Raw genomic sequence first — 23,493 nt, 5'->3', positions numbered from 1 at the left:
TTCTTCCTTGGCACTCCGTTGCCAAGGCTTCTTCTTACGCTTGTACTCCTACGAAATTCGGCTAGATGATACCCTGCTTCTCCACCAAATTGTCGCGGTTTTCCTCCAATCGGGGTCGTGAGTATCTTGGGCCGACGTAGGAGGTAGTAGTATTAGCGACACTACTGTGATAGTAATGTAAAAGTTGATATATTCTTGTGTTTCTTGTTAGAAGGAAATCCACGACTGACTTCCTCGTTTCACCTCGCTAAGAGTTTTTAGAGCTTCTTACCTTTTGTCAGATCCCTCGTGCGTGGCGGTCCAGCTCCAATTCCCGCCACGACCAGCTGCTCCACGACTTCACACTTGGAACGTCACTGTCTTGGCCGCAGGTCCCGCTTGCTTGGACGTGGTCCGGAGAGTCTGGAGTGAGCAGACCTTCTGCAGGCAGTCAGCCAGCATCGTTAGTCCACCGTCTAACTGTACACCGTGACAATTGACTGCGACGTGTTATCCTCGGCCATCTTCGCTCCGTCGGGGTTTCGAGTTTTCTTCAAATGTGTTCTGTGCGCTTACATTGCGTAAGCGCAGCTTAGAGAGGAGGGTCATGTAATCGGTCCAACTCCAATTACATAAGTAGGTAAGTATTTCTTTAGTTATTACATCAGTAGGTAAAGTGGCACACGCTACCCGTGTGCCAGGTGTCATAACTGATTGGCCGATAATGAGGATACATACTCACCTATTGACCAATCAGGTATAGACATGTATTTGAGTGGCTCACACGAGGCCAGGGGTAGTCGCCCTGGTCCTAAATAAATCAGAGTTGAATTTGACACAAACCTAAGACTTGGTTTTACTATTGCGAGCTTCCTCCACACTATAGTGTAAGCTAGTGACGGTATCTCTTACCCCGTTACATCTGCCGCCAACTTCGTTTGAAATGAGCCATCGATGCCTGCTTCACGACGCTCCTTGGCTTGTTTTTCAGCTGAAAGCGTCGTCTCCAAGTATTCAAACCAACCTCTTTTGGACTGAACGAACCCCCAGTGAGCATTGTCAATCATGCGCTGGTAAATCATCGGTGCACTCTTTAGCCCGAAGGGCATGCGCAACTACTTGAAGTGTCCGAGTGCACAGACAAACGCCGATACTTTACGCGATCGCAAGGTCATCATAACAACACAGAATCCACTTGCAGCATCCAGTAAGCAGAACCAAAGGTAACATTCGGGATCGGTCAACAGATCGTCGACAAGCGGTTTTGCATATTCCATGATTGCGGTGATGGCATTCTCCATCTTGTAATCAATGCAGAGCTGGATGTCCAGCCCGTTCTTTTTCATCATAATCACGATTGGCGATGCCCATGGACTGTCTGAAAACACAATCAATCCTGCTCGCAATAAAGCCCTTAGCAGCTCGTACAGCTTACCAAGAGAACGTAGCGGTACGCGTCGGGCACGCTGTTTAATTGGGGCATGCCACTGCGTGTCGATATCGCATAATGCGCCGTAGGCTGGTGGTGGCAGTGCGCTACCACTAGCAATCGAGATGTGCTCGTGGTTCTTCAGCGTTGCAACTAGACGCTCTCAGCGATCGGTCGACAATTGGGGATCAGCAATATTTGGCGCTTTGTAGTCTTTCGTTGTGTTGATTTCTTCGGTAAGGTCTGGCAGGAAGGTCAATTATTTTGCGTAGTCTTTCAGACCGATTTTGAAAGCTGGGTGCTCATAGAAATCAACTCTTGTAGCCTCCGTCATTTCATGTTCTTGGGTAGTCAACACGCGAGTAACCGGCATGTATGTCTCGTCTAAATTTGCGACGGCGTTATCCTTTTACTCAGCGTCGGTATCCGTTTCGATTTAAGCACTCAATACTGGATCCATCTCCTTCACCGCCTGGTTTCCCATCTCTGGACCAACTGCTGAGTCTTTGTTCGCAATATTGGAAGCGTAGGCGGCCGACATACTGGGTCGGTGACTTCTTTTGTTTTTCTCGAGTGACAGCTGTCTTGGCGGTCCGGCCCTTGCTTCAATATCGCAGCGAACACTCGGTGCCATGCTCATTATCTTCATCGCTTTGTCGGCAATCTCTGGAGCAATCACCGAAAATTCGTTAGCAGATTTGGCTGCGCACAATGCCTGGCTAACCCCGCTTAGATTGGTATAACTATCTGATCCAGTGCTATTACTCGTCAGCTCCGTCGTCACCCCAGAGTCGAAACGAACACTCGTTGGCATATGCACTAAGTTTTCCGAGCTTGGTAGGTCGTGGGTAAGCATTGCCGTGTCTTCGCTCGCATTATTGCCTCCGCTGTGAGCTGTCATATACGTGTCCAATGGACTTCCGAAAATTGGACATCATTCGAGTCCCCGGCTGTCACCCCAGACGTCAGACACGGTTCCACTCGATCTCGTTGTTCTATGATCGTCTTCTAGCGCCCTGCACACGTACGACGACCTTCTTCGTCATTTAAAGGTCTTCAAAAGGCCGTGCTAGTACCTCACGGGGCTCTGGATAGTATGGTCGCTCAACTGCCGAAGGCTGAGTTGTAAGCCATTGTTCGTAGATCTCACACTCTCGCTGGAACAGCCCGCGGTCTCTGCAGCTTTGTAGGTCAGCACTTGCCAATTTTGGTACTTCCTGGTTTGTCGCACATAGCCGTCACCTCGCGGCAAATCTCCATCTGGTATCCACATGGCAATCGAGTTGAGCGCTGGTAGGTACACAGTTTGGTCCGACACATTGGTCAACCGAATACTCTGAGGTTGGCCACGTCGAAACCTCGCCACTGACGGGATTAGCTTTTCTGCTCGACAAACCAACAATGCGTATTCTTCCAGACCAACTTGACGCTTCACTAGTCGATATTCTCACCACTCGTGCGCATGAATGCCCAAACGCTCGGGTGGTCCGGCATTAAGATGCGAGCCATATTCCTCACTATCGATCATATTATTGGTCTTGATCGGTGGGATTTAAATCTCGTGCGGCAATTGCGCCGCGCCGTGAAACAGGTACAAACGAATCTCAGCGGGGATCATAAAGTCGGCCCGAGTACCACGTCGACACCTGCACTATGCTCCATGACCCACATCTCAAATTCGTACACCATCTCCCAATCGAGGGTAATCTTGACACACGCTCGTCATGTCGTTGATACCTTGCCTTTGCTAGTTCCTTGAATGTCAATACGGCGTCCGTGATCCGGTACATGTCGGAGCCGCAACTTCTTAGCAAAGATGTCAGTGATCACCCTTACATTCGTTCTTGTGTCGGGGAGAATCCTCGTACGCTTGTCGCTTACTGCGCCTTGCACCAGTGCTCTCATTTTTATCCGGCGGTCAAATTGCTTGGCCGACCACCACCCCTGTCTCTACCATCATCATCTTGGAGTGACCCTTGGGCTCGTCTCGTGTTGCACTCGAAACCACGCCGAACGAGCCCTCGCTGGTGTTCTCATCGGCATCAGCACACTCCACTCTTTCTCCAACACCCTAACCGAGAGTATTACTCCTCTCCTTTTCATTTGCCGCTGCGTTCACACTTGTTATATAATCATCCGACCATTTACTCTGCCCCATTAAAGCGAAGATACACTCCGCTTCCATGAAGGATCGGCTAACTGTGGCAGCCCGATAGGGACCAACCCAGTTAGTAGATGGTGGGCTGCCTAGTTTAAATGGCGTTCCTGAGCGACGGCCTTGAGCTCTGGTGGGAGCCCCTTCTTCGTGCCGTTGGTTCGCACGAATTTAGCAAGGTCTTGGAAATTGCGGAAAAGTTCGCATTGTCCAGTATCGTGGCGTTGCTTGCAGACCTTGTGTCGCTTTTTGCCGTATTGGGCGGAGAGACCCATGCCACCGCACACCGCGCATCGTCCATTCTGTGGGCGTCTGGTAGGGCGGTTGGCGTTGATCACGTTGATCCTGATTGAACCCGCGGTCACCACCTCGGCGATCTTGATTGAAGCCGCGCTCGCGATCGGGCGTGTTCACACGCGTCTGACGGTTGTCTGAACGTGCGTAGGTGCCTTCAGCGGCTGTGCGGCGCTCATGTCATTAGCCGTGGCGAGGCTGAAAGCCGTTATACTCCTCTTAGTTATGGTTGTAAGTGCTCGGATCTTCATTTGAATACTTGGTGTCCCCCTGAGCAGCTTCACGACCCTTCAGATCAGCTAGTAGATCATCCACCGAGGCTTCAATGAGCGTCACTCTTGGTTTATTGCGATTGTCATCACGGCGACGGTCATTACGTCGATTGTTGCGGGTGTACGCATCGTCGCGTCGCGCATCACGACGCTTTGGAGTGTCGATACTCACTGTCACGCTTAGCCATTCGCTCCTTGCCCTTGAGAACATATTCGATGATCTCTTCGAGCTCGTGAATGTCGGTGACTTGAGTGTGGTAGAGACTCTCTGCCAGCTTGTCATCACCGCACGTTGCCAGGAACAGCTGTACGTGTTCATTCGCGTCACTTGTCGAAGTGTAGATGGGTACTCCGAGCGTAGCCATTTAGCCTATTTATGTAGTCGCACAGATGTTCATTGCGTTCCCGCCTTGCAGAGTAGTAGCGTGACAGTGCCGTCTGCGTGAACTGCAAGCCGTAGTAGCGGATGAACGCGTCGCTCAGCAGCTTCCACTTCCGCTTCGGCTTCTTCGGAAGTTGACGGAACCAATGCATGGCTCCGTCCCGGAGACGAAGCTCAAATAAAATGCACCATAGAAGGTACTCAAATGGCTAAAGCGTCCGTGTGCTTTCCAGTCATTTCGTAGACGAGCGCGCGGAGCCACTGCGTACTGTTCTCACTCTTGTCACGAGAGCCCGATAACGGCTTGATGCGTTCCAATGGTCGGTGCGACATCATTTCAATCCTAGGTGTCGGGTCCGTGTCGTTCGGTGTTGCCAGCTCGATCATCTGACGCATCAACGCGGCTTGAGGTTCTTCCTCTTCGAGTGTACGCACCAAAATGTCATCGTCACTTGACGAAACATCGCTGTCAACCTGACGACGTCCGGCACTACTTTTGGAGGCCCGTGCACCACACCGACACACGAACGAACCCTCGTCATCAGCTTACATACGTCGCATACGGCTCTCCGAACGTGGTGTAACCATGTGCAAGTCTGGAAAGTACGGTGAAGCCTCAGTAGTGCCAAAGGCACCACGGTCAGCTCCATGCTTGGTCGGAGGGGTATGGTCGAGTCTCTGGGGTGTCTGCCGCAAAGGAATCTTAGACGGATCTCTCTTTAAGAATGGTCGGTCGACTTACAGGCTGCTTCCCAGGGTTGATGCCAACTGCATCAAATGCCTTCCTAAGCTTCTTCTTATTCCATTTCTGGAGAGCAGCTCCGGCCTCATGAGGACGCCAATCTTGGAGCGACATTGTCGATGGGTAAGTCTCGTTCTCGAAGCCCAGCGACAACAGCAGCGAGACAACTTGGCTAGCCGAAACCGAGTTGATTGAGTATTGAAGTTACTGAGCAAGCGCGGGCCAGTCGGCCTGTATCTTGGGGATGGGCATGAACAGCTGCGTCCACTCATCATTCGGCATCAACATGTGTACGCGGACAAAACCGCGCTTAACGGCTAGCGTATCACCACTGATAGGTGGGCGACTTCAGCAATGCTGAACGCTTTGCACTCGCTACCGAAGGTTTAGAGGTAAAATTTCAAATTGTTCTAAAGGACTAAACATAAAGATTTTTAATTTATTAAATCTAAATTAATTACCACCCCACCAGTAAACAGCTACAAATAAAAATAAGTCTCACGACGACACAGTTGCCAGCTCCAAGAGCGGCTACCACTCTTGGAGCTGGCAACGGTCTCATCGTCACATTCCTCATAGACCGGTTCCGGTCCCGCAACGCTGTCTAGCTCATCGGCGAGGTTCCTCGAAAGGGACCTGGTCGCCCCGATCAGCCCCGATGGTAGCGTGGCCGTCTCCGGTGTCGTTGCGCCAGGCTCTGGAGCCGGCGTCTTATCTTCGTAATCGTCGTAATCATGGGCGGCACGATGTCCACATCGTCCTCTAAGCTCGCAGAAAGCTCGGTGGCAGCTGCAAAGCGTGCTGCCGACACGTCCGGACTTGAACTCTCGTTGCGAGCTCCGCCAGACTTGGCAGGAGTAGCTGGTGCCATTGATTGTCCTTTCCACAGGTTGCTTGTTTTCTTGTTCTTGTTCTTTTTTTCTTGGTAGCTCGTAAACTGGAAGGCCATACAAACTGTTCACAATGGTCATACTCTATTCACGAGTCACGGCACCAGTCGTGGTGTTGGAATTCCCACGTGAACTCTAGCTACAAATGTAGTTAGGAAGCTCGCACAACAATACGTCTGCTAGGATAGCAAACGATCGTTCGAGCGGACCTGAAGACCCCAGTTCTGCGCTTGCACCGGGACAGACTGAACCCTGTAAAGTACCTAGATAGGTCAACCAGTAAAAATAAGAGCACGCTATTGCACGAGCAAAGCTAATAGGTGTTATGAATCCTCTTGGTCCCATCAGCGGAAGGGTACCAGGCACGGGTAAGCCTTTTACGAGGGCACCGAGTGTTTAATACTCGGTTGGAAGAATCAAAGGGACGCAATGCACGCACGCCCAGTCGTGCAAATCGGCAACAATAAGCCACAACGTAAACCTCCCGATAGTAATCGGCCAATACACACACAGTATCTTGGCCTACCGGATGATCCCTCGCTACAGAGCTTCGAATTCTCTGACAGGTAAAAGACACTTAAACAAGCTTAATAAGACGCTTACCTTGAAGTCAGACGTCGCTCTGTGTGCTTGAGTGGAAATTCGGTTCTGTATTTATGTTTACCCTTTCGGGTCTATTCCTAATAAGAAGTCCTAATCAAGTATACAAATATCAAGTGAACAATGATCCGTTAGGGATCTCTTGCTCGCCAAGCGTCGCCTGCACCGTTGCATGCGCGTCTTAAACTACTCACGCCCTTTCCCAAACGATGATCGTGCCTTCAAAGAGTCGCGAAGTCTTCCGCGAACTCATCCCAACCGCCACCGAGGGTTCGTACCGTAGATGGTCAGTTCTTGGCTGCGGAATGCGAATCGGCCAGTATATTGCGTACCGGACCAGATGATCCGGGGTTCGCAGCTCGACCATAGGAGGAGGCGATGTTCGTGTGTTTTCGGTAGTGGTGACGATATATTATGAATGATGTAAAGTACGCGTCCATGCTGTGGATAGTAACGTTAATATATCCGATCCATTTGCGGTTAGATAATATGTATTTGTATAAACATACATGAACAGATAATGTGTTGGTGACAATGTGCTGTGAATAATGACGTTAATATGTCGGATCCATCTGCGGTTAGATAATATGTTGGTGACAACGTGCTGTGAATAATGACGTTAATATGTAGATCCATCTGCGGTTAGATAATGTGTATTTGTATAAACATATATGAAAGAAAATTATAAACCGATAATGTGCTGGTGACAACGTTCATAAATTTGTGTTGCATGGTGAATCACCATTGGTGATCGTGACGCATAAAATATGCGAAGTAGTGACGTGTGAGTTAATGGTCGTGCATCGGTAGATGTCGGTTCGATTGCAGTAGAATCAAGGCTCGATGACTGTCGTGATCCCCGACATTGTGGCTCGGACCTGCCAGCAGTTTCGGTAAAAATTGAGTTTGGTCGGGCTTACCGCGATGATCGATCCTGGAGATGGCAAAGCTGGATGATCGGGAGCGATCTCATAGAGCGACAATGTTATGAGGTATCAGTTCGTTTCAAATTCGTCTTCTCGCTGCGCTTTTTGATATTCCTATTGATGCACAAGTATTATAACAATGTTAGGGTTAGTTGTTCTACGTAAGTTGAAGGCGTACGTACTTGTCGTTGCTGTTCAAGGGGATCCGGAGCTTGCTGCTCGCCCAGGTAGAGTCTCAATACACGTATGCCGGCCGGGCTCGAACCACAAGAGTCGCGCCTGGATCCGGACAGATCCGCAAAGTGTAGGTAGGGAGGTGGCATTGGTTTGGATGAACTCGCGTAGCTCTACATAGTAGTCGCATTATAAAGCTGTATATAATTGTATGAGAATGATGGTAGCACAGACTCACCGTCGATGGTCGTGATGAGCTGCCGTTTGGGTTGGCTCATGTTTTTTTTTAGCTTCTTCAACGGTGATTCGTAGGCCATGTACTTGCCGACGTGCTCACGCTCAGTGGATGGTGAAGTGTTAGAGACAACTGTGACTGCAGTGGGTGTTGTTACTGACTTTGGTGTGGGGGCCTTCGTGGCACTGTGTTTCTTTGGCGGCGGCAATTTCGACAACAATTCTTTTGGTGGTCATTTGTCAAGATCAGAAGTGAGTCGCCCTTTAATTTTTAGTTGAATATATATGGAATGTAGGTGGTCAGGATTGATCACCGGAGAACGTTATGGTGACTATATACTATGTCGTACGTGCCGTTGTTTATGTGGAGCTGGGACGGAGCCTCTTTTGAGGCGTGGGACGGGAGTGGCAGAAGCATTCTCATGAACTGTAATCAATTGTGTGTTGTCCCTGGTGACAGATCCTGTCCAAAAAGGGCTCAAGTCGGTGTGAGTTGTGGAAGCGAATGTGGCTACTGGTGGTGAATTTTTAGTGCCGCCACAGGTGAGTGCATGGCTCGTTGATTGGTACGTGCGACGAGCTAAGTGCTGATGTGAATGTATGCTGTCAATTCATAGAACAATGACCAGATATGTAGCTTTGTACTCGACCGACGAACCGCATGTGGTTGCGGCGAAGGCTGAAGCAATCGAGCGGTGTGTCTGTGTATTAACAGTTAGTCGATGCATGCAAGGTTGCTGACGCTGCTCGCTAGATGCATTACGAGTGTGAGGTCGAAACTTGCCTATGCGGCTATCAGTGCACAAACTGACAGTTTCAAATTGGGTCCTCTGTTTCGGTTGCAGTTGCGGACTGCGGGCGCAAAGGTGTGGACCTCGTTGCGATGAAATTTGTCGACGCTGATGAGTATGTTGGCGAGTACGTCGGCGAGGTGTTGCCTAACACTGAAGCCAAGATCCGGTCCCTGGTACGATGTTTTTGCGTACCAATTCGCTAGGTTATCGGTACAGACGATGTATGGTGACGCAGTACTATGGACGCTTAGCACACTACTTAATGTTGAGGATGAGCGCGAACCAAGCCATCGATGCTACTCATTTTGGTGGTCTGATGCGCTTCGTAAACCACGCATGCGATCCGAACTGCGTGTTTAAAAAGTGGAATGTGTGCGGGCTGGAGCGGTGAATGTATTTACTACACGCAAAGTGCAAAGAGGTGAGGAATTTACTGTCGACTATCACTTTCACTACGTCGATCGCAAGGTATGATGACACCAAACGTATTTGCTGCGGTTTTATTTGAATGTAAGTTCCACGCTAACATGAGTAAAATTGTGTTGAATAGACTGTGGTCACTTGCTTGTGCGGCTCTCGCAAGTGCAAAGGCATCATCGGCACTAGAAAGCGGAAAAAGGATGGGGCGGAAAAAAAGAAAAGAAGAACGATTTAGCTCAATATGGATCAATCTCTTGTGACACGATAAGTGTAGACGCACTCGATATAATCGAGTTAATAATAAGGACTTTGTTGAACTTGGTTTTAGGATTGTCAACCTGGTATTGTACTGTACAACACGACTAGGCACCGGAGAATTATCGGATACGTGAGCTCGTAAAAGTTGAGCGTGTCGGTGATACAACTCAAGCATGGTGCTCAATGACGAGGAACAGCGCAGGCGGAACCGGTTGGCGAGTCAGCGGTGGCGGGCTTGGGAAACGCCGACCGATAGAGCAGTCAGACTTCGTCGCGACCGGGAGAGGCAACGTCAACGCAGAGCGATATCGATTGTTGCAGCTTCGTCAATAGCGACCACTTCCGCGTCGACGACAGTAAAACCGGAGCAACATCGGTTGGCATGTCAGCGATGGTGCGCTCGAGAAACGTCGGTTGGAAGCGTTGGTAGGCATCGTTGCGATAGAGACCACCATCGACAACCTACAGCTAAATCGGGCATATCCGCCTCGGAAACAGTGGCAAATTTACCACTAACAGCTCTTGAGCTATGCCACAGTGCGTGGGCAGACGGCGAGATCCGGCGATTACATCCAATGTCCGCTGCGACGAATCACGACGTTCTACAGCGCCTAAGACTAGCATTAGGAGCCGATGGTCTAGATGAGGTTGTCTGTGCAGTTTGCGATCGAATCACACTCCGTAGGTCGATGCACTTGATTGATATCGCCGATGAAGACCACATCCATGAAATGCGTTCGCTACTCGCGAGTCCCAATGAAGATTTGCCGGTAGAGCTGGTCGCGGTTCTCGTGCTTGCACGATATGCTGCTATCGAAGGGTGGAATTTACGGGCTGGATATTTGCTAGTCGGCGATGAGTGCAATGTCAGTCTAACTAAAATGTCGATCCCGAAGTTCTCCATCAAGAACGGATTCTATGTAGGCACGCTGCCGACCTGATTCGCGTATATGACGCTTCCCGAGCGATTCATGACCCAAAACGTGTCTATCGCTGCGGTCACACGCGTAATGCGGGGCGGTACTCACCGTGCGATTCGAACACATTGTTTGGCATTCGATTCTATGCCGGATCTACCCGCGACGCTCCTGCCGATTCCCGTGCTTAATATTACGTGCTATCGTGTCGTATTGGCCGGACTGTTTACGACCGATCAGCAGGCGTGCATCTGCCAGATGCACCGCGTGCGCAGGCAGATTGTCGACGACGTATTGGGTTTCTACCAGCAGCACAATGGCTTCTACGAACACGTTGACATCGACTTCTCAGGGGTCACAGACGACGTCATCGCAGATAATTTCATCGTCGAAGATGCTGATGCTAATGTGGAAGCCATGGAAATAGACGCCGATCACGACCGGGTGGGCAACGTGTCGGAGAACGATGTGTCAGCTCGCGAGACCGATTTCGTTGAGCGTCGAGTTGTGTTCATTTCGGACGACCGAGAGGTTAGCGCGCAGGACGCCTCTGTTGCCGCCGAGTGTCCGACACCGACCGCATCGCAACCGCAATTTCTCGCTCGTCATTCAAGTCAATATGCCCACCGCGATGACGCGCTCTTTGCGCGTATGTTTCCCTACTTGTTCCCTTATGGCCGACGCCACCCGGGCGAGCACCGTTATGTTCCTGTTTCAATGTAGGCATGTATACGGTATTACAGCATGCAGAGCTCGAGGCGTTGCACCGAGGATGAACTGTTCATGCTCGCAAGTTTCGACTACCTGTCCATCCAGAAAATGTATACCCATGTAGCCCGTAAGTGTCGGCGACATCCTGCTGTATTTGAACGCTACAGCAATATCACCGAAGAAGCGCTGATGCAAGCGTTGACTGAAAGGGAGATGCAGCGCCAGGGACGCACAACGCATTCACGAAGACACGGCTCCAGCACGACCGACTTGCTTCGAACGGTCGAGTTGTATGGTAGTGCAATGTGGGGGAGCGATGGTGCACGCGCACAATGTCGACAACGGGCATTCGCCTATCAAGCACGGTTTGGGCAACCAGCGTTGTTTGTTACGCTGACACCAAACGTTGCTGAGTCGTTTGTGATGGCGCAGTACTGTGGTGTCACGTCCATTGATACACGTTTTGATGCCAGGTTGGCTGAGCCACCTGGACGAGCAGCTCTTCACAGCGCGAGCATTCGCGACGTTGCTTCTGCTCGACTATTCGTGCGAAACACCGACGCCTTCATTGAGCGCGTGCTTGGCATACCGGCTAACCGCATGAAAACGAAGCCGTTCGGCGGCCTTTTCGGAGACGTAAAAGCGTATTTCGGCATGGTCGAAACCCAAGGCGGTGGAACCTTGCACGCTCACTTCTTGGTATGGCTAGCCGATGTGCCGCCGAACACCGACGCATTTGACCGGGCATTAGCTGTCCATGGGGATCAATATATTCGAGACATCGAGGCATTCACCGATAGCGTCGTGACGACGTCGATGCCGCTGTGGGCTGCAGAATCATCTTGTATTTTCTGTGGCCATTCATACGCCGACCTCCAGGAACTGCTGATCCCGCCCGAGGCCTATGAAGACCCTAAGAAAATACACTGCGATCACGATCGTCCTTGCGGCGAGCCGACGCTTGTGAAATGTTCGGGTCGTGCCACCGCTCTCAGCCCCCAGCACGTTATTCGTCTCCTTTTGTTGGATCATTGGCCAGCATCGTGGCCGCCCCCCCCCATGCGTCCATACTCGTCCAATGAGCTGGCAGCAGCCGTGCGAATAAGGACACCATGTCGTGGAAGTGCTGCGGCTTCAAAGTCCGCGGTCTATCGCCGCTACTTGCATTTTTTGAGGTGCAAAAGGACGCGAACGACGACGGCACTAACGACGATACCGACACATACGGCAATTTCCTACGAGGTTTGAATCGTGCTCCGAGTCGACGTGCGTGACGGTGATCCCGTCGGTAGAGATCTCGTCTTGTTGCCTCCGTCGGTTGACGATGAGCGACTTGCACCTCACGCTCTCGCCTTCGCGGTATCACTACTTGTCTTCAGCTAAATCTGCACTGGTGGTCCCACGTAGGGAGCTGTTTTAAAAAGCGTCGCGCTGCATTGACCAGACGATGTCACTACGGTTATCCACGCCCTCGCGTTGAACAAACATGTTGCTCGGGTGATGGCGTGACGCTCGTGCGACGAGCCCCGTTCGAGTACGCTAATGGTTTCAACAGCGATATGATGCTGGTGCTTAAGTCGAATCACGACACCCAAGTATGATCGGAGGGCCAACGCGCTGATGCGCATATACTACGCAATACAGTACGTGACGAAGATGCAAGAGCACGTCGACGCGATCACGGCGGCTGCTCTCGCCGCGTTTCAACGGCATCGGCTACGAGAAGCGCGTAATGAAGAAATCACTGCTGTTGAACGAACAGCAATCGGGCGAAAACGCGTTTCATCGCTGCTCTATGCAATCTCAAACCGACGTGATATCGCCGGACCGCTTGTCGCCCTCTATGTGCTACCTCACTGTAGGCCAAGCAGAGGCCACAAGAGCACTCCGTGTTCAGCACTTCCTCTTCGAGGTGTGATCGATGAGCTCGTCGACCAATCTGCGCATGTTTGTGATCTTCTCGAGTTGCGGGAGCATGCCTCGAACATGACCTTCCGCGCGGCGTCGATCCTAGATGACTACATATTTCGGCCATCGACATTGGACGACTTCAGCCTGTACGAGTACGTAGCCGCAGCCGTCCGTCGTAAGCGCGCGAACTCGCCTTCAGGGCATGTGTTGTTCCTACCAGACCACCCACTCTTCGACACCCATTGCGTCGGTACACACTTTAATGAGGCTGTTCCTGTCGTCGTTGGCTTTCGCATGCCATACGTGGATGGCGATTCACCTCACGAGCTCGTTGTAACGAAAAACCGTTGTGTTCTCGATTACTTTAATTAATTCCGTACCGTGTCAGACCTGGTGACCGATCCAACCAACGGCGCATGCTGGATCGAGACGTTTTCGCAAAGGAAGCCCACGCGTTCGAAGTTTACTTGCGAGGTTATGGCTAACATGGACGATTACCACATAGCCTCAAAGCATGCAAAAGAGTATGCTGAAGCTTGTGTCGACGACGTAGCACTTCTTTCCACTGGTGCGAAAATCCGACCCGTCTGTTTCTGGCTAAATCAGTACATTTTGCCCAGTGAGCGCTAAGACCCACCGAAGCGAAGCGTAGGTCGGGGGCGCGGCGCGTAGCGCGGAGTACATGTACAAAAACGAAGGTTCTATCTATACCGGAGCCATCGAAGCGAAGCAGAGGTCGGTGACTAGGGAGCGCTCTAGCGTAGCGAAGCGAAGCGGGCGCGGCTTAGCGCCTCGCCGCGATCAGCGGCGATACGTACTGAGATACGTTGTTAATACTCGATTAAGTACGAATCGCACAGATTTTTGCACGGATTCTAGATGCTGTCGCACCAGTGGGAGAAGTCAACGGACGGGCCCACCGCGACGCTGAGAGTGATGACGACGTCGTTATCGGGACACAAGGCGATGTTAATGCTGCACTTGACCGCGCAGTCGAGTTCGCATCGGCAAATCCTGTTATTGATACGTTTGACCATTTTTTCGATGCCTGCAATCACGATAGTATAGATGGCGATACCGCGATGGACGAAAAAACTGGTGAGTCGATTCAGCCGGGTTTCCAAGTTCAAGACAGAATGGCGACTATTCTCATTTGTTGAATATGGTGGTGAACGGTACGGCTGGCACGACCGCAAATTTGTGTAGCCAGAATTCAATTCCCAACTTTTCCATCGACGAGATCCAGCGATTTGTGAAGGACACTTCAAAGGACGAGACCGAAACACAGAGGGCGGAGCAATACCTCGACGAGCGGCCCACTGAAGTCATCGAGCTCCTTAAGAACGCATTAGAATCAGGACATGAGTGGTCGCCACCGACTCAGCCGAGCAGTAGCCCACGCATGATCCAGTCCAATACGTCAATTGATGAAGTGTCGCGAGCATTCACACTCAACCAGCGGCAGCACGCGGCATTTGCGCTCATCACGACCGTTTTACTCCGGCGCTTTCTGAGTCAAGAGATCAACGGTCTGCAAATCCAAGGCGACTATTGTTCCAGTAGCTTCGAAGACCACTTTTACGACAACCAGCTGCTAATGTTCCCCGGTGGCGCCGGTGGCACCGGCAAAAGCCGCGTGGTAGACGCAGTTGATGCGTTCTGCGCGAGCTGGCACTGCAGTGACACCGTCGCCAAAGCGGTTCTAACGAGCAAAGCTGCAACATTGATCGGTGGACACACGCTTGCGATCTCTATGATGCGCTTGAAGCACGCCATCCGCGAAAAGCACTTCGGGTCGCCCAGCCTGCTCGTTGTCGACGAGATTTCAATGACGAAAAACCCGAGTGGCTACGGCTGGATAAGTTGCTGCGCTGCTACAAGCGGATGCCCAACGTGCCGTTTGGTGGTGTGCACATAGTGCTAGTTGGTGATTTCATGCAGATGCCGCCCGTGAAGGCGGACCCCATTTACCTTGCCCTCCTGTAAATCGAAAGCCGACAACTGCCGACGCCGAAGGATTCGACCTGTGGCGAAAATTCCCCACCGTCGTACTGCTTGAATAATCGGTGCGCTTCCGGAGCGACCCCGAGTGGGACGACGGCTGCCGCCTCGCACGGCTCGGTAATGGGACGCCAACATTCGCCAAGCTCATCAATAGTCGAGTAGGCGCACGGCCTAACGAGCACGCTGCTGCTGCTGCATCAGCAGCGGTAGCAAGGAACGACAATGTCGGCGCCCATGCTGTATTCGTGACGCCAGAAAACGCCACACGACTAGCTGTAAACAACGCGTTCCATGCGCAAACAGCGACCATGTTGCCGACCGATTCTTTTCCTGTGCGCGTTTTCGCCAACGTCAAGGGCGCGCTCAACGGACTCAGCAACAGCGACATCAAGAACGTCTTCAGCCTCCCCGACAACCGCTTCGGGCGCATGGCGCCCTACTTAGACCTTATCCTCGGCATGCCCGTGCAAGTTACCCATAACGTCGCCACCGCCAAAGGCGTCGCAAACGGCACGTTGGGCACCCTTGCGTCCATGCACTGTCCACCGGACACGTCGTTTCAACTCGTGCGCGACGGCGGCACAAACACCATTATACAGCTGCCGAGCCGATCACCAGATTACGCGGTATTTCGCTTGCCACAGCGACCGCACACCGTGACGATCCGGCCGGGTCTCGACTCCGATCTCTTCACAGTGTTCTTCGCCACCGAAGCGTATCCGAAAGTAATTATCACGCTGCCAAAAGCGCCGGACGGCTGTACGCGTCCAATCACGGTCAAACCACAACAACGTTTGTCTGTGCAGTGGGGTCTACCGTGTACAAAGTACTGGGAGAGACGCTGCAGTCAATGATCGTCATGGGCTGGTGATCCAAGCAGCGGATCGTCAATAAACCGCAACAAACCTAGCTGCTAGTGTCTCGAGTGACGTCGAGAAACGCACTCGTTCCATTAAGACCATTCACAGACAAGCTTGCAGCCTGGTCAAAGCCACCTGCAACCGCAATCAATGAAGAAGTACAGCTCAACCACCTCAGTCACGCGACCTTACCAACATTTCAGTCGTCACTAGTAGCCAAAACAGCCACTACAACCGCCAACACACTAACGTGAAGTCACTTCGAGCTGTCATGAGAAGTAGTGCAGCATCAGTATATATTAACGCGTGTACTACATAAATATATCATGTGTCCTTGCCTACCTTTTGTTAAGACCGCCAGATCTTCTGACACTGATGTGGGCACCTGAGCCTCTGATACTGATGTGAGCACCTGTTCCTCTCAAGCCATCAATCGTTCGCCTTATGCTGCTGCCCAGTGTCCTCTCAGCCGAACACTTCTCGAGCTGCACGACGTGCACTCGAACGTTAATGCCCCTCGTGTCGTCCACCGTGAAGTGATCCACCGTGAAGGTCACTCAAACGTCGTTCCTGGATGTATGTCGTCGCTTGCGTGTTGAGCGATACCAGACAAACGACATTCTCTAAGTTGCACATCTGCTGCTGTTGGTTGCGCTACGGTTGCTGTCAGTTGCTGTCAGTTGCAGGAAGTTGCTGTAGCGATGTCGTACAAAATGTTGTTCCATCACGCCACCGCTGCGGATAACCGCGCCAACGACAGTTCTCACTACGTTCGAGCTGCGGATTATTAACATAAGGGCAGCCTGGATTGAGTGACATCTGGACTGTATTCAATATCCGCTGAGTGCTCAGTTGTGACACCGTCGAGTCTCTTGCTGCCATACATCACGTGACCCAGTGTTCGTCGCATGAGCATCTTCGAAGGTGCTGTATCTTTGTTGACGGGCGATTATCTGCAACTCTATAGATAATCACTACACCACAAATCCATTCCAAAATTTATCGGCAGTGACCTTATCGGACCTGTACCAAAACTATAAAAATGATTGTCAACAAAGAATTCAGATTTCGTGGAAACGACATAAAAATGTGATTTGCCGTGTTCAGGGGTCTTATACGCACACTAAATACAAGACTGCTCTAGATGCACTCGAAAAAGATTTTCACAAAGACGTTAGAGAGTATTTGGAGAAACTTGCACCTGTTCAGTGGTGCGCTTGGACTGATATCCGATGCTGTGAAAGCTAGGGTAGTCGAAGGACGGGACTGGATTATACCAGACCCCATGTTTGAATGGCGCAAAGCGAACTTTGTCAAAAGCGACAATAACGTTATGCTGACCAATGGTCTTCGCCGGCCGACTCCCTTTGAATGTTGCAGCAAGCTATTCAGTCGATGATCCACCGCGCAGCTGCACGACGCCAGCTAAGTTTAAAGTCGATAAAATTAGGCGTTGTTACGCACCTAAAGCAGCAAAACTTCGCGACGATGAGCGAAGGAACGCCGGGGCATACCAAGTAGTCGAAAGTACACCTACTATCTTCCTAGTGAGTCGGAAAGAATTTGGTTTCTAGCGTAAAGTTGACTTAGAACTGTTGGTTTGCTCGTGCACTACCTTCATCAAGTTAAAATTCCGTGTTGACATCTCATTGCTGCGCTGCGAAAAACTGAAATGGCGTAAATTGAAAACGATATTTCCCTTTCAGCTTACAGAGTGTCGACATACAGCGCTGAATTTGCAGATGCGTCCCTCAAAATTGCTGCATATGACGCCATAACTTCGGATACGAGAATTTTGTCATATCCTTATTACCGTCTCGCAGGGAGACCGAAGTCGCGACGCATTAGGGGCGGAGGAGAAGCAGTGGTGAAACAACTTATCGCTGCAGGGGGTGCAGTCATAAATCTGGTCACGACATTTCAACGTGCCCCAAATACGCTGCTACGATACTCAATGCCGATGTTAGCGCCGGTGCGATTGTACTTCCGAGAGCTTCTCGCCGCCTGGGGTCCACTACTAATATAACGACCGAGGCCGTTGATGAATTAGAGAACGGAAATATCCAGCAAAATAGAAACAGCAAATTCGATACGCGCATGAATATTGTGTATCTTTTGGTTGAGCGATTGAAGATCAATCCGCTTAAAGTGCCAAGTTTATGAATATAACTCTTCATTAATACACATTGGCTTACACATGCCAGTGCGTCCTGATACTGGAATAAAAGCACGGGATTACACGCAGCTAAGGTGGATATACACAAATGATAATTATAATATTGTAGTGCTCCACTCACATATCCGACATCGTGCTACCCACAATTGTCACAAGGTATTTAAAGCCTAGGCGGACTACTCCATCAGCATTGGTGGTCTCAATCAAGTTAAGACGCAGGTCAAGGCGAAAGATAGACTACATATCTTGGTTTCATCGATCGTGGCACTAACAGAACCGGTGCTTCATCCTCCGGTGATTATTAACCCGTAAAACCATCAGCGTATCCTAATGTTGGCTAGCATAGTTGTTTATCAAAGCCAGATCTAAGTTGTAGACACCGGTAGATGACATACCTTAATCACCAAGCTGAAAAAGGAGATAGACACAACTGGTTTCCTTCACTTGAGCGTTGAAGCTATGTCGCTGGTTATAGAGCTCGCAAAGCATCACATAATGATGAATGATGCCGCCATCGCTCGCCAAAGCGCTTGTAGAAGCGTCACTTTCTGAATTAGACGGCGTTTAATTTTTAAAAAAGTTCTAGGGGTTAACCCCTTCAAACCGGGAGCCTGCATATGCAGCTTTTCAAAAATGCTTATCCTGCATAATGCAGGTTAAGCTCAAATATGACTTAAAGTTTGTATAGTTACTTTTTTTTCAAATCCTCGGCTATACAAAATCTAAGTAAAAAAGAACCCTACAAGTGCAGGCTCTCTGTACGTGTGGTAGCATAGAAGATACACATAACAAGCGACGAGACAGATAATATTTCTCTAAATTTGAATATAAGATATAAAAGTTTATGTGGTAAACATGAGTTTTACATTATTTTCCAAAGGTAATTTTTTCGCTCCCTCTCCAGCCACTCATTCGAGAATTCGCGCTGGAAAAGAACGGAGCCAGGCTCTCTGCATGAAATGGTTGCTGTCCGAGGCAAGTACGTGAGCAGTCAAAACATCCCGTTTGGTGTGGCGTGGAAGGAGCTGAAGAAGCAGGGATGGACATCTGTAAGACCGCGAGCGAAGGACTTAAATCTGAGATGGAAGTGCGTTCGCCCTGGCGGACATGTTAACGGCACAAAAGGCATCGACTTTTTTCTTGGGGAGGAAGAGCTGTTGGAGTACTACAGTGGTGGTAAGCGAGATGGTGGCGATTGCTGGCTACACAGTCTAACCAATTGTTTGTATGATGTTACAGCTTCCAAAAAGCCTTCGTCTACCGGTTCTGGCCCATTCCAAACGCCACTAGCACCTCCTGCTGATCCTGCTGTCACAACAAGATCACCACCCGCTCAAGCGGCCACCACCCAGCCCACGTCTCCACTTCAACCTTCTTCAGGTACTCAGCAGCCTTTGACGCGACAAACGCAAGTGAAGCGCACTCGAAAAGTGCCCAAGCCGCCTGCCACGGACAAGCAGAAACGTCGCCGCTCATGTGAGTTCCAGTTGCATATTCATGATATGATATGCAGGATATGCAGGATAACTAACTAGCATTATGCATTAGCTCATGCAGTACATCCGCCCGAAGAAGCCCGTACGCTATCCTGAATATTTCATCGACCACATGCATATTGATGCAGTCTAACGCTTGTGAATGCACTATAGTTGACGACGCCACATCTGATGAAGAAAAAGCGCCAGTGCCAGTAGCTGAACCCGTTACTCAAGTCGTCGCTCAAAACCCCATCGTGTTGCCAGGTCCTCATGGAGGTGACGAAGAAAATGTTGAATCGGGGGACGAAGGGTATTCCAGCGTTGAGTCTGTTGAAGAGAACAACGAAACGGGTATGTCTTACAATGCGATTCAGTGCGTATGCTGCATATTCATGATACCTTATACTGATTATTCATGATAACGATTTTTTATGCTTGTGTTACGAAGATATACTTGCAGAAACAACTGACCGGTTGAATGTGGACGCCCCGGGCGGAAGAGACCCCAACTATGATGCAGTTGAATCTGGCGATGAAGCGGCAAGGGACGACGTTGTCACAGATACCCAGTCTGATTGCAGTGGTTGGGTATCAAATGCCAGTGCGGCCGATGGATCGGAGCCGGACCCTGAACGAGACGAGATGGATATTGCGCTGGCAAAAGAATTTCTGGATGGATTTGGAGGCACCGACGCTGTGTTGGCGGCTAACTTGCTGGACAGAACACTGAGAGAGTTTTCGACTAGTGGATGGGGCCCAATTCAAGAACCGGATGTGTATGAGGAGCTACAGACGCCTTACGTTCCTGTTGAAGGCGCTAGTAGCTACCCGGGACTTCACCAAGGCTATTCCGGACCCACTCCTGAAGTACTGCATCGTGGGGGACTCGCCTATGGCGTTGTTCTTTTACTTCATGCCGGTTGCATTGTAGCAGCACGTTGCTGTGTGTTCAAAACAAGTACCAAAGAGATATGCTCCACCCCTCGTGTTGGCGATGCCTACCAGCGCCACAAGCGACGCTGTCAAGCGAATCCTGCCACGAAGAAGAAGGCACGGCGCGATGTGCTACAAGAGCTTCAAGCAGTTCCTCCAATCAAACCACACGAGCTGTGTCGCTTCGTGGGACTACTGATCGCGCGAACAATTTGCCCAAACCGAGAAAAGCTGGCAAACCACTGGAAAACCACCGGCGAGGGGGCGATTCCACGTGGAGCGTTCAGTTCTGTGATGGCACGAGATCGATTCATGGATATCTGCAGAAATCTACACTTCAATGATAACGACGACCCAAGAGCGACCACGGATCGAGCCTGAAAGATCCGCAAGGTTGTTGAAGTGCTGCAGCGGACGTTTCGCGAAGGATACGTGCCACCTGCAGAGCTTTCATTTGATGAAGCCATGCTTCCAAGCCGCAGCAGATTCAACAAGATGCGCGTCTACATGAAAGCAAAACCGCACAAGTGGGGAACGAAGCTCTTTATGTTGTGCAGTGCACACACGGCGTACTGCATCAGGTGTTTTTTTTTGTTCTAAAATTTTCTTATCCTGTATTATTCACTTTACTAATGAAAGTATGTTCCTGTTTAAACTGCATTATGCAGGTTTGAAGTATACTGCGGCAAGAAACATCATGCAAGCGACGCTGCCCAACTCGACAAGAAGGAAGGCCCTGCCGCCGTCGTTCGAAACCTCCGCGAAGTGTTCGGTGACGCTCCGTTGCCCGCAAAGAGACTGGTTGTCATCGATCGCTTCTACACCTCGGTTGCTCTCCTGATTCAGCTACTACTGATGGGGTACTATTGTGTGGGCACTATAATGACAAATCGCGTTGGGTACTGCAAAGAGATCATTTGTAAGATGAAAACACGGCCACGAGATGTGGATCGGGGGACGTGTAAGATTGTGGAATCTTCTAAAGTACCTGGCCTACGCGCAATATGCTGGATGGATTCAAAACCTGTGCACTTCTTGGCTACGGGTGGGAGTGTGGATTTGGATAGAGTCGCTCGGAAAGACAAAGCTGGTGAACACCACGAGGTCGTCGCCCCCCGTGTTATCAAGGACTACCATCAGTTTATGGGGGGTGTCGACGTACATGACCAGCTCCGATTGCAAAGATACTCCCTCCAGCGGGCTGTGACTTTTCGGAAGTATTACAAGAGCCTCGTGCTGGGGCTTATTGATATCGCTATAGTGAACAGCTACATTGTACACAAGGCCTACCACAAGCACAAGACTTCAAAGCCGTTGACGCACGTTAAATTCATGAAGCGCCTCCACTTGCAGCTCACCCAGCTCCAAGAAGTGGACATGTTCGACGGAGACACGTTTTGTGAGAGAGCCGGTACGTCGGGTTCTGGTGTGGCAGGGCGGGGCACGCTTCTACTCATGTAGCACAGTTGGTGGATGAATGGAGGAACCGAGATACGCAGCCGAAGTGGGCGTCAGCGTGCGTGTAAAGTTTGCTCTCTGATGCAGGGCGCGAAGCCCCACACGACGGCGTACTACTGCTCCGAGTGCGATGGTAATGCGCCTATCTACCTGTGTATGCGCCCGAGGCATGTGATTCGCGGAGTCTTGACAACCTGCTTTGACGTGTGGCACAAGGAATGGAGTGAAGGAAGGCTGCGACCTTCGAACCAAGAACGCCGCATCCGTATGCGCCCAGCAACACCAACGAAAGGTGGTGGATCACGCAAAAGACTGAGAGATGCTGCTGATTAAGTATCGTGCATATGCAGGATACCAAAGGGTGAATATGCATTTTATCATCAGTATTTGTGTTTTTGCGAAGTAATGGCTGCAGTGAAAACTGTCTTTCTATATCTCTTGCAGGTTGAGAATAAAGTGCAACCGTCGATTCATTTTGCTTACTATGCAGTCCGTGAGGCCAGAGCCGGAAGCCCATGCTCAGATTATATTATAGGCTTCATATTTGTATGAGCATAAAAACTGAACTTTTGATTGCTCGCCACTTGGATGGGAAAACTTCAATATATGTACGCAATTGGACAGTTTCTAAAATTCGACATTCAAATATCTCTAAAATTGCAACCGTTTCTGCACCCGCCTATCGCTGTACTACCAGACGACCGGAAGTCAGCATCTATGTTACGAAAATGGAATGAATAATGCAGTTTAGAACCTAAACTTGCAGCCGTGTATGCACGTTAATATGCAGTTTGCACCGGTTATTACAACGTTCGGTTCGTCGACCATCTCTGTAACAAGTAAAAGTATACAAACACCAAGTCAAACTATCTTGCATATGCAATTTAAGGAAAGGAAAAATCAGCCGGCTTGAAGGGGTTAATGTATTCCACATTTAGTTTTGTGTGGAGGACCTCCACACAAAAATCAGCTTTTTATGGATAAATATCATCAATTCTCCGACCCTACATAATTTTAGTATTGGTAATAATCTCCAATCATCCATTTTTATTTATTAGACACCCAATCGTACGGTCTTGACAAAATGATTTGGCCAATCTAAATGGTAAGGGTTAGGCTGGCCCTCGTTCAAGTTGGCTCCGCCATAACGGGTGGGAGGGGACTAGGGAAATATGGATATGCTCTAACAAATATCAAGATGTAGGCATATCACATGCATAAAGTCATTTCTCCGACTTCTCCGACCAGTGCAACCATTACCACACATTATTTTAAATCTTGGATTTATGATGCTACTAGTAGTAAATTTTAGAAGAGGTGGGAAGCAGCGCCGCAGGGAGCTTGCTCGTCATTAATGGCAATACGTGCAACAACCCCTGCCTGGAGATCCATTATTTTTGTATTACGGAGAGCAATATAAAGCAAAGGTCAATTAAATGCACATGTATTGCATTATTAATACTTGAAGCACTCCGGGCACCGCCAGCTCGCTACCC

General features: G+C 50.2%; 1 protein-coding gene across 1 annotated transcript; it reads right to left on the bottom strand.

Annotated features, from left to right (window-relative positions):
* Positions 1 to 15,021: 15,021 nt before the first annotated feature.
* Positions 15,022 to 15,522, bottom strand: PITG_23153 (uncharacterized protein; the record flags this gene model as incomplete). The annotated part of the gene is made up of 1 exon (XM_002997043.1): positions 15,022 to 15,522. One exon carries the CDS (start codon positions 15,520 to 15,522, stop codon positions 15,022 to 15,024), a length of 501 nt encoding a protein of 166 aa, XP_002997089.1.
* Positions 15,523 to 23,493: the final 7,971 nt, after the last annotated feature.

Source organism: Phytophthora infestans, genomic scaffold (assembly GCF_000142945.1).
Source record: "Phytophthora infestans T30-4 supercont1.89 genomic scaffold, whole genome shotgun sequence".
In the NCBI taxonomy this organism is placed as follows: Eukaryota; Oomycota; class Peronosporomycetes; order Peronosporales; family Peronosporaceae; genus Phytophthora; species Phytophthora infestans.
The sequence above is the reverse complement of the archived record's forward strand: the minus strand, read 5'-3'. Positions and strand labels throughout refer to the sequence as shown.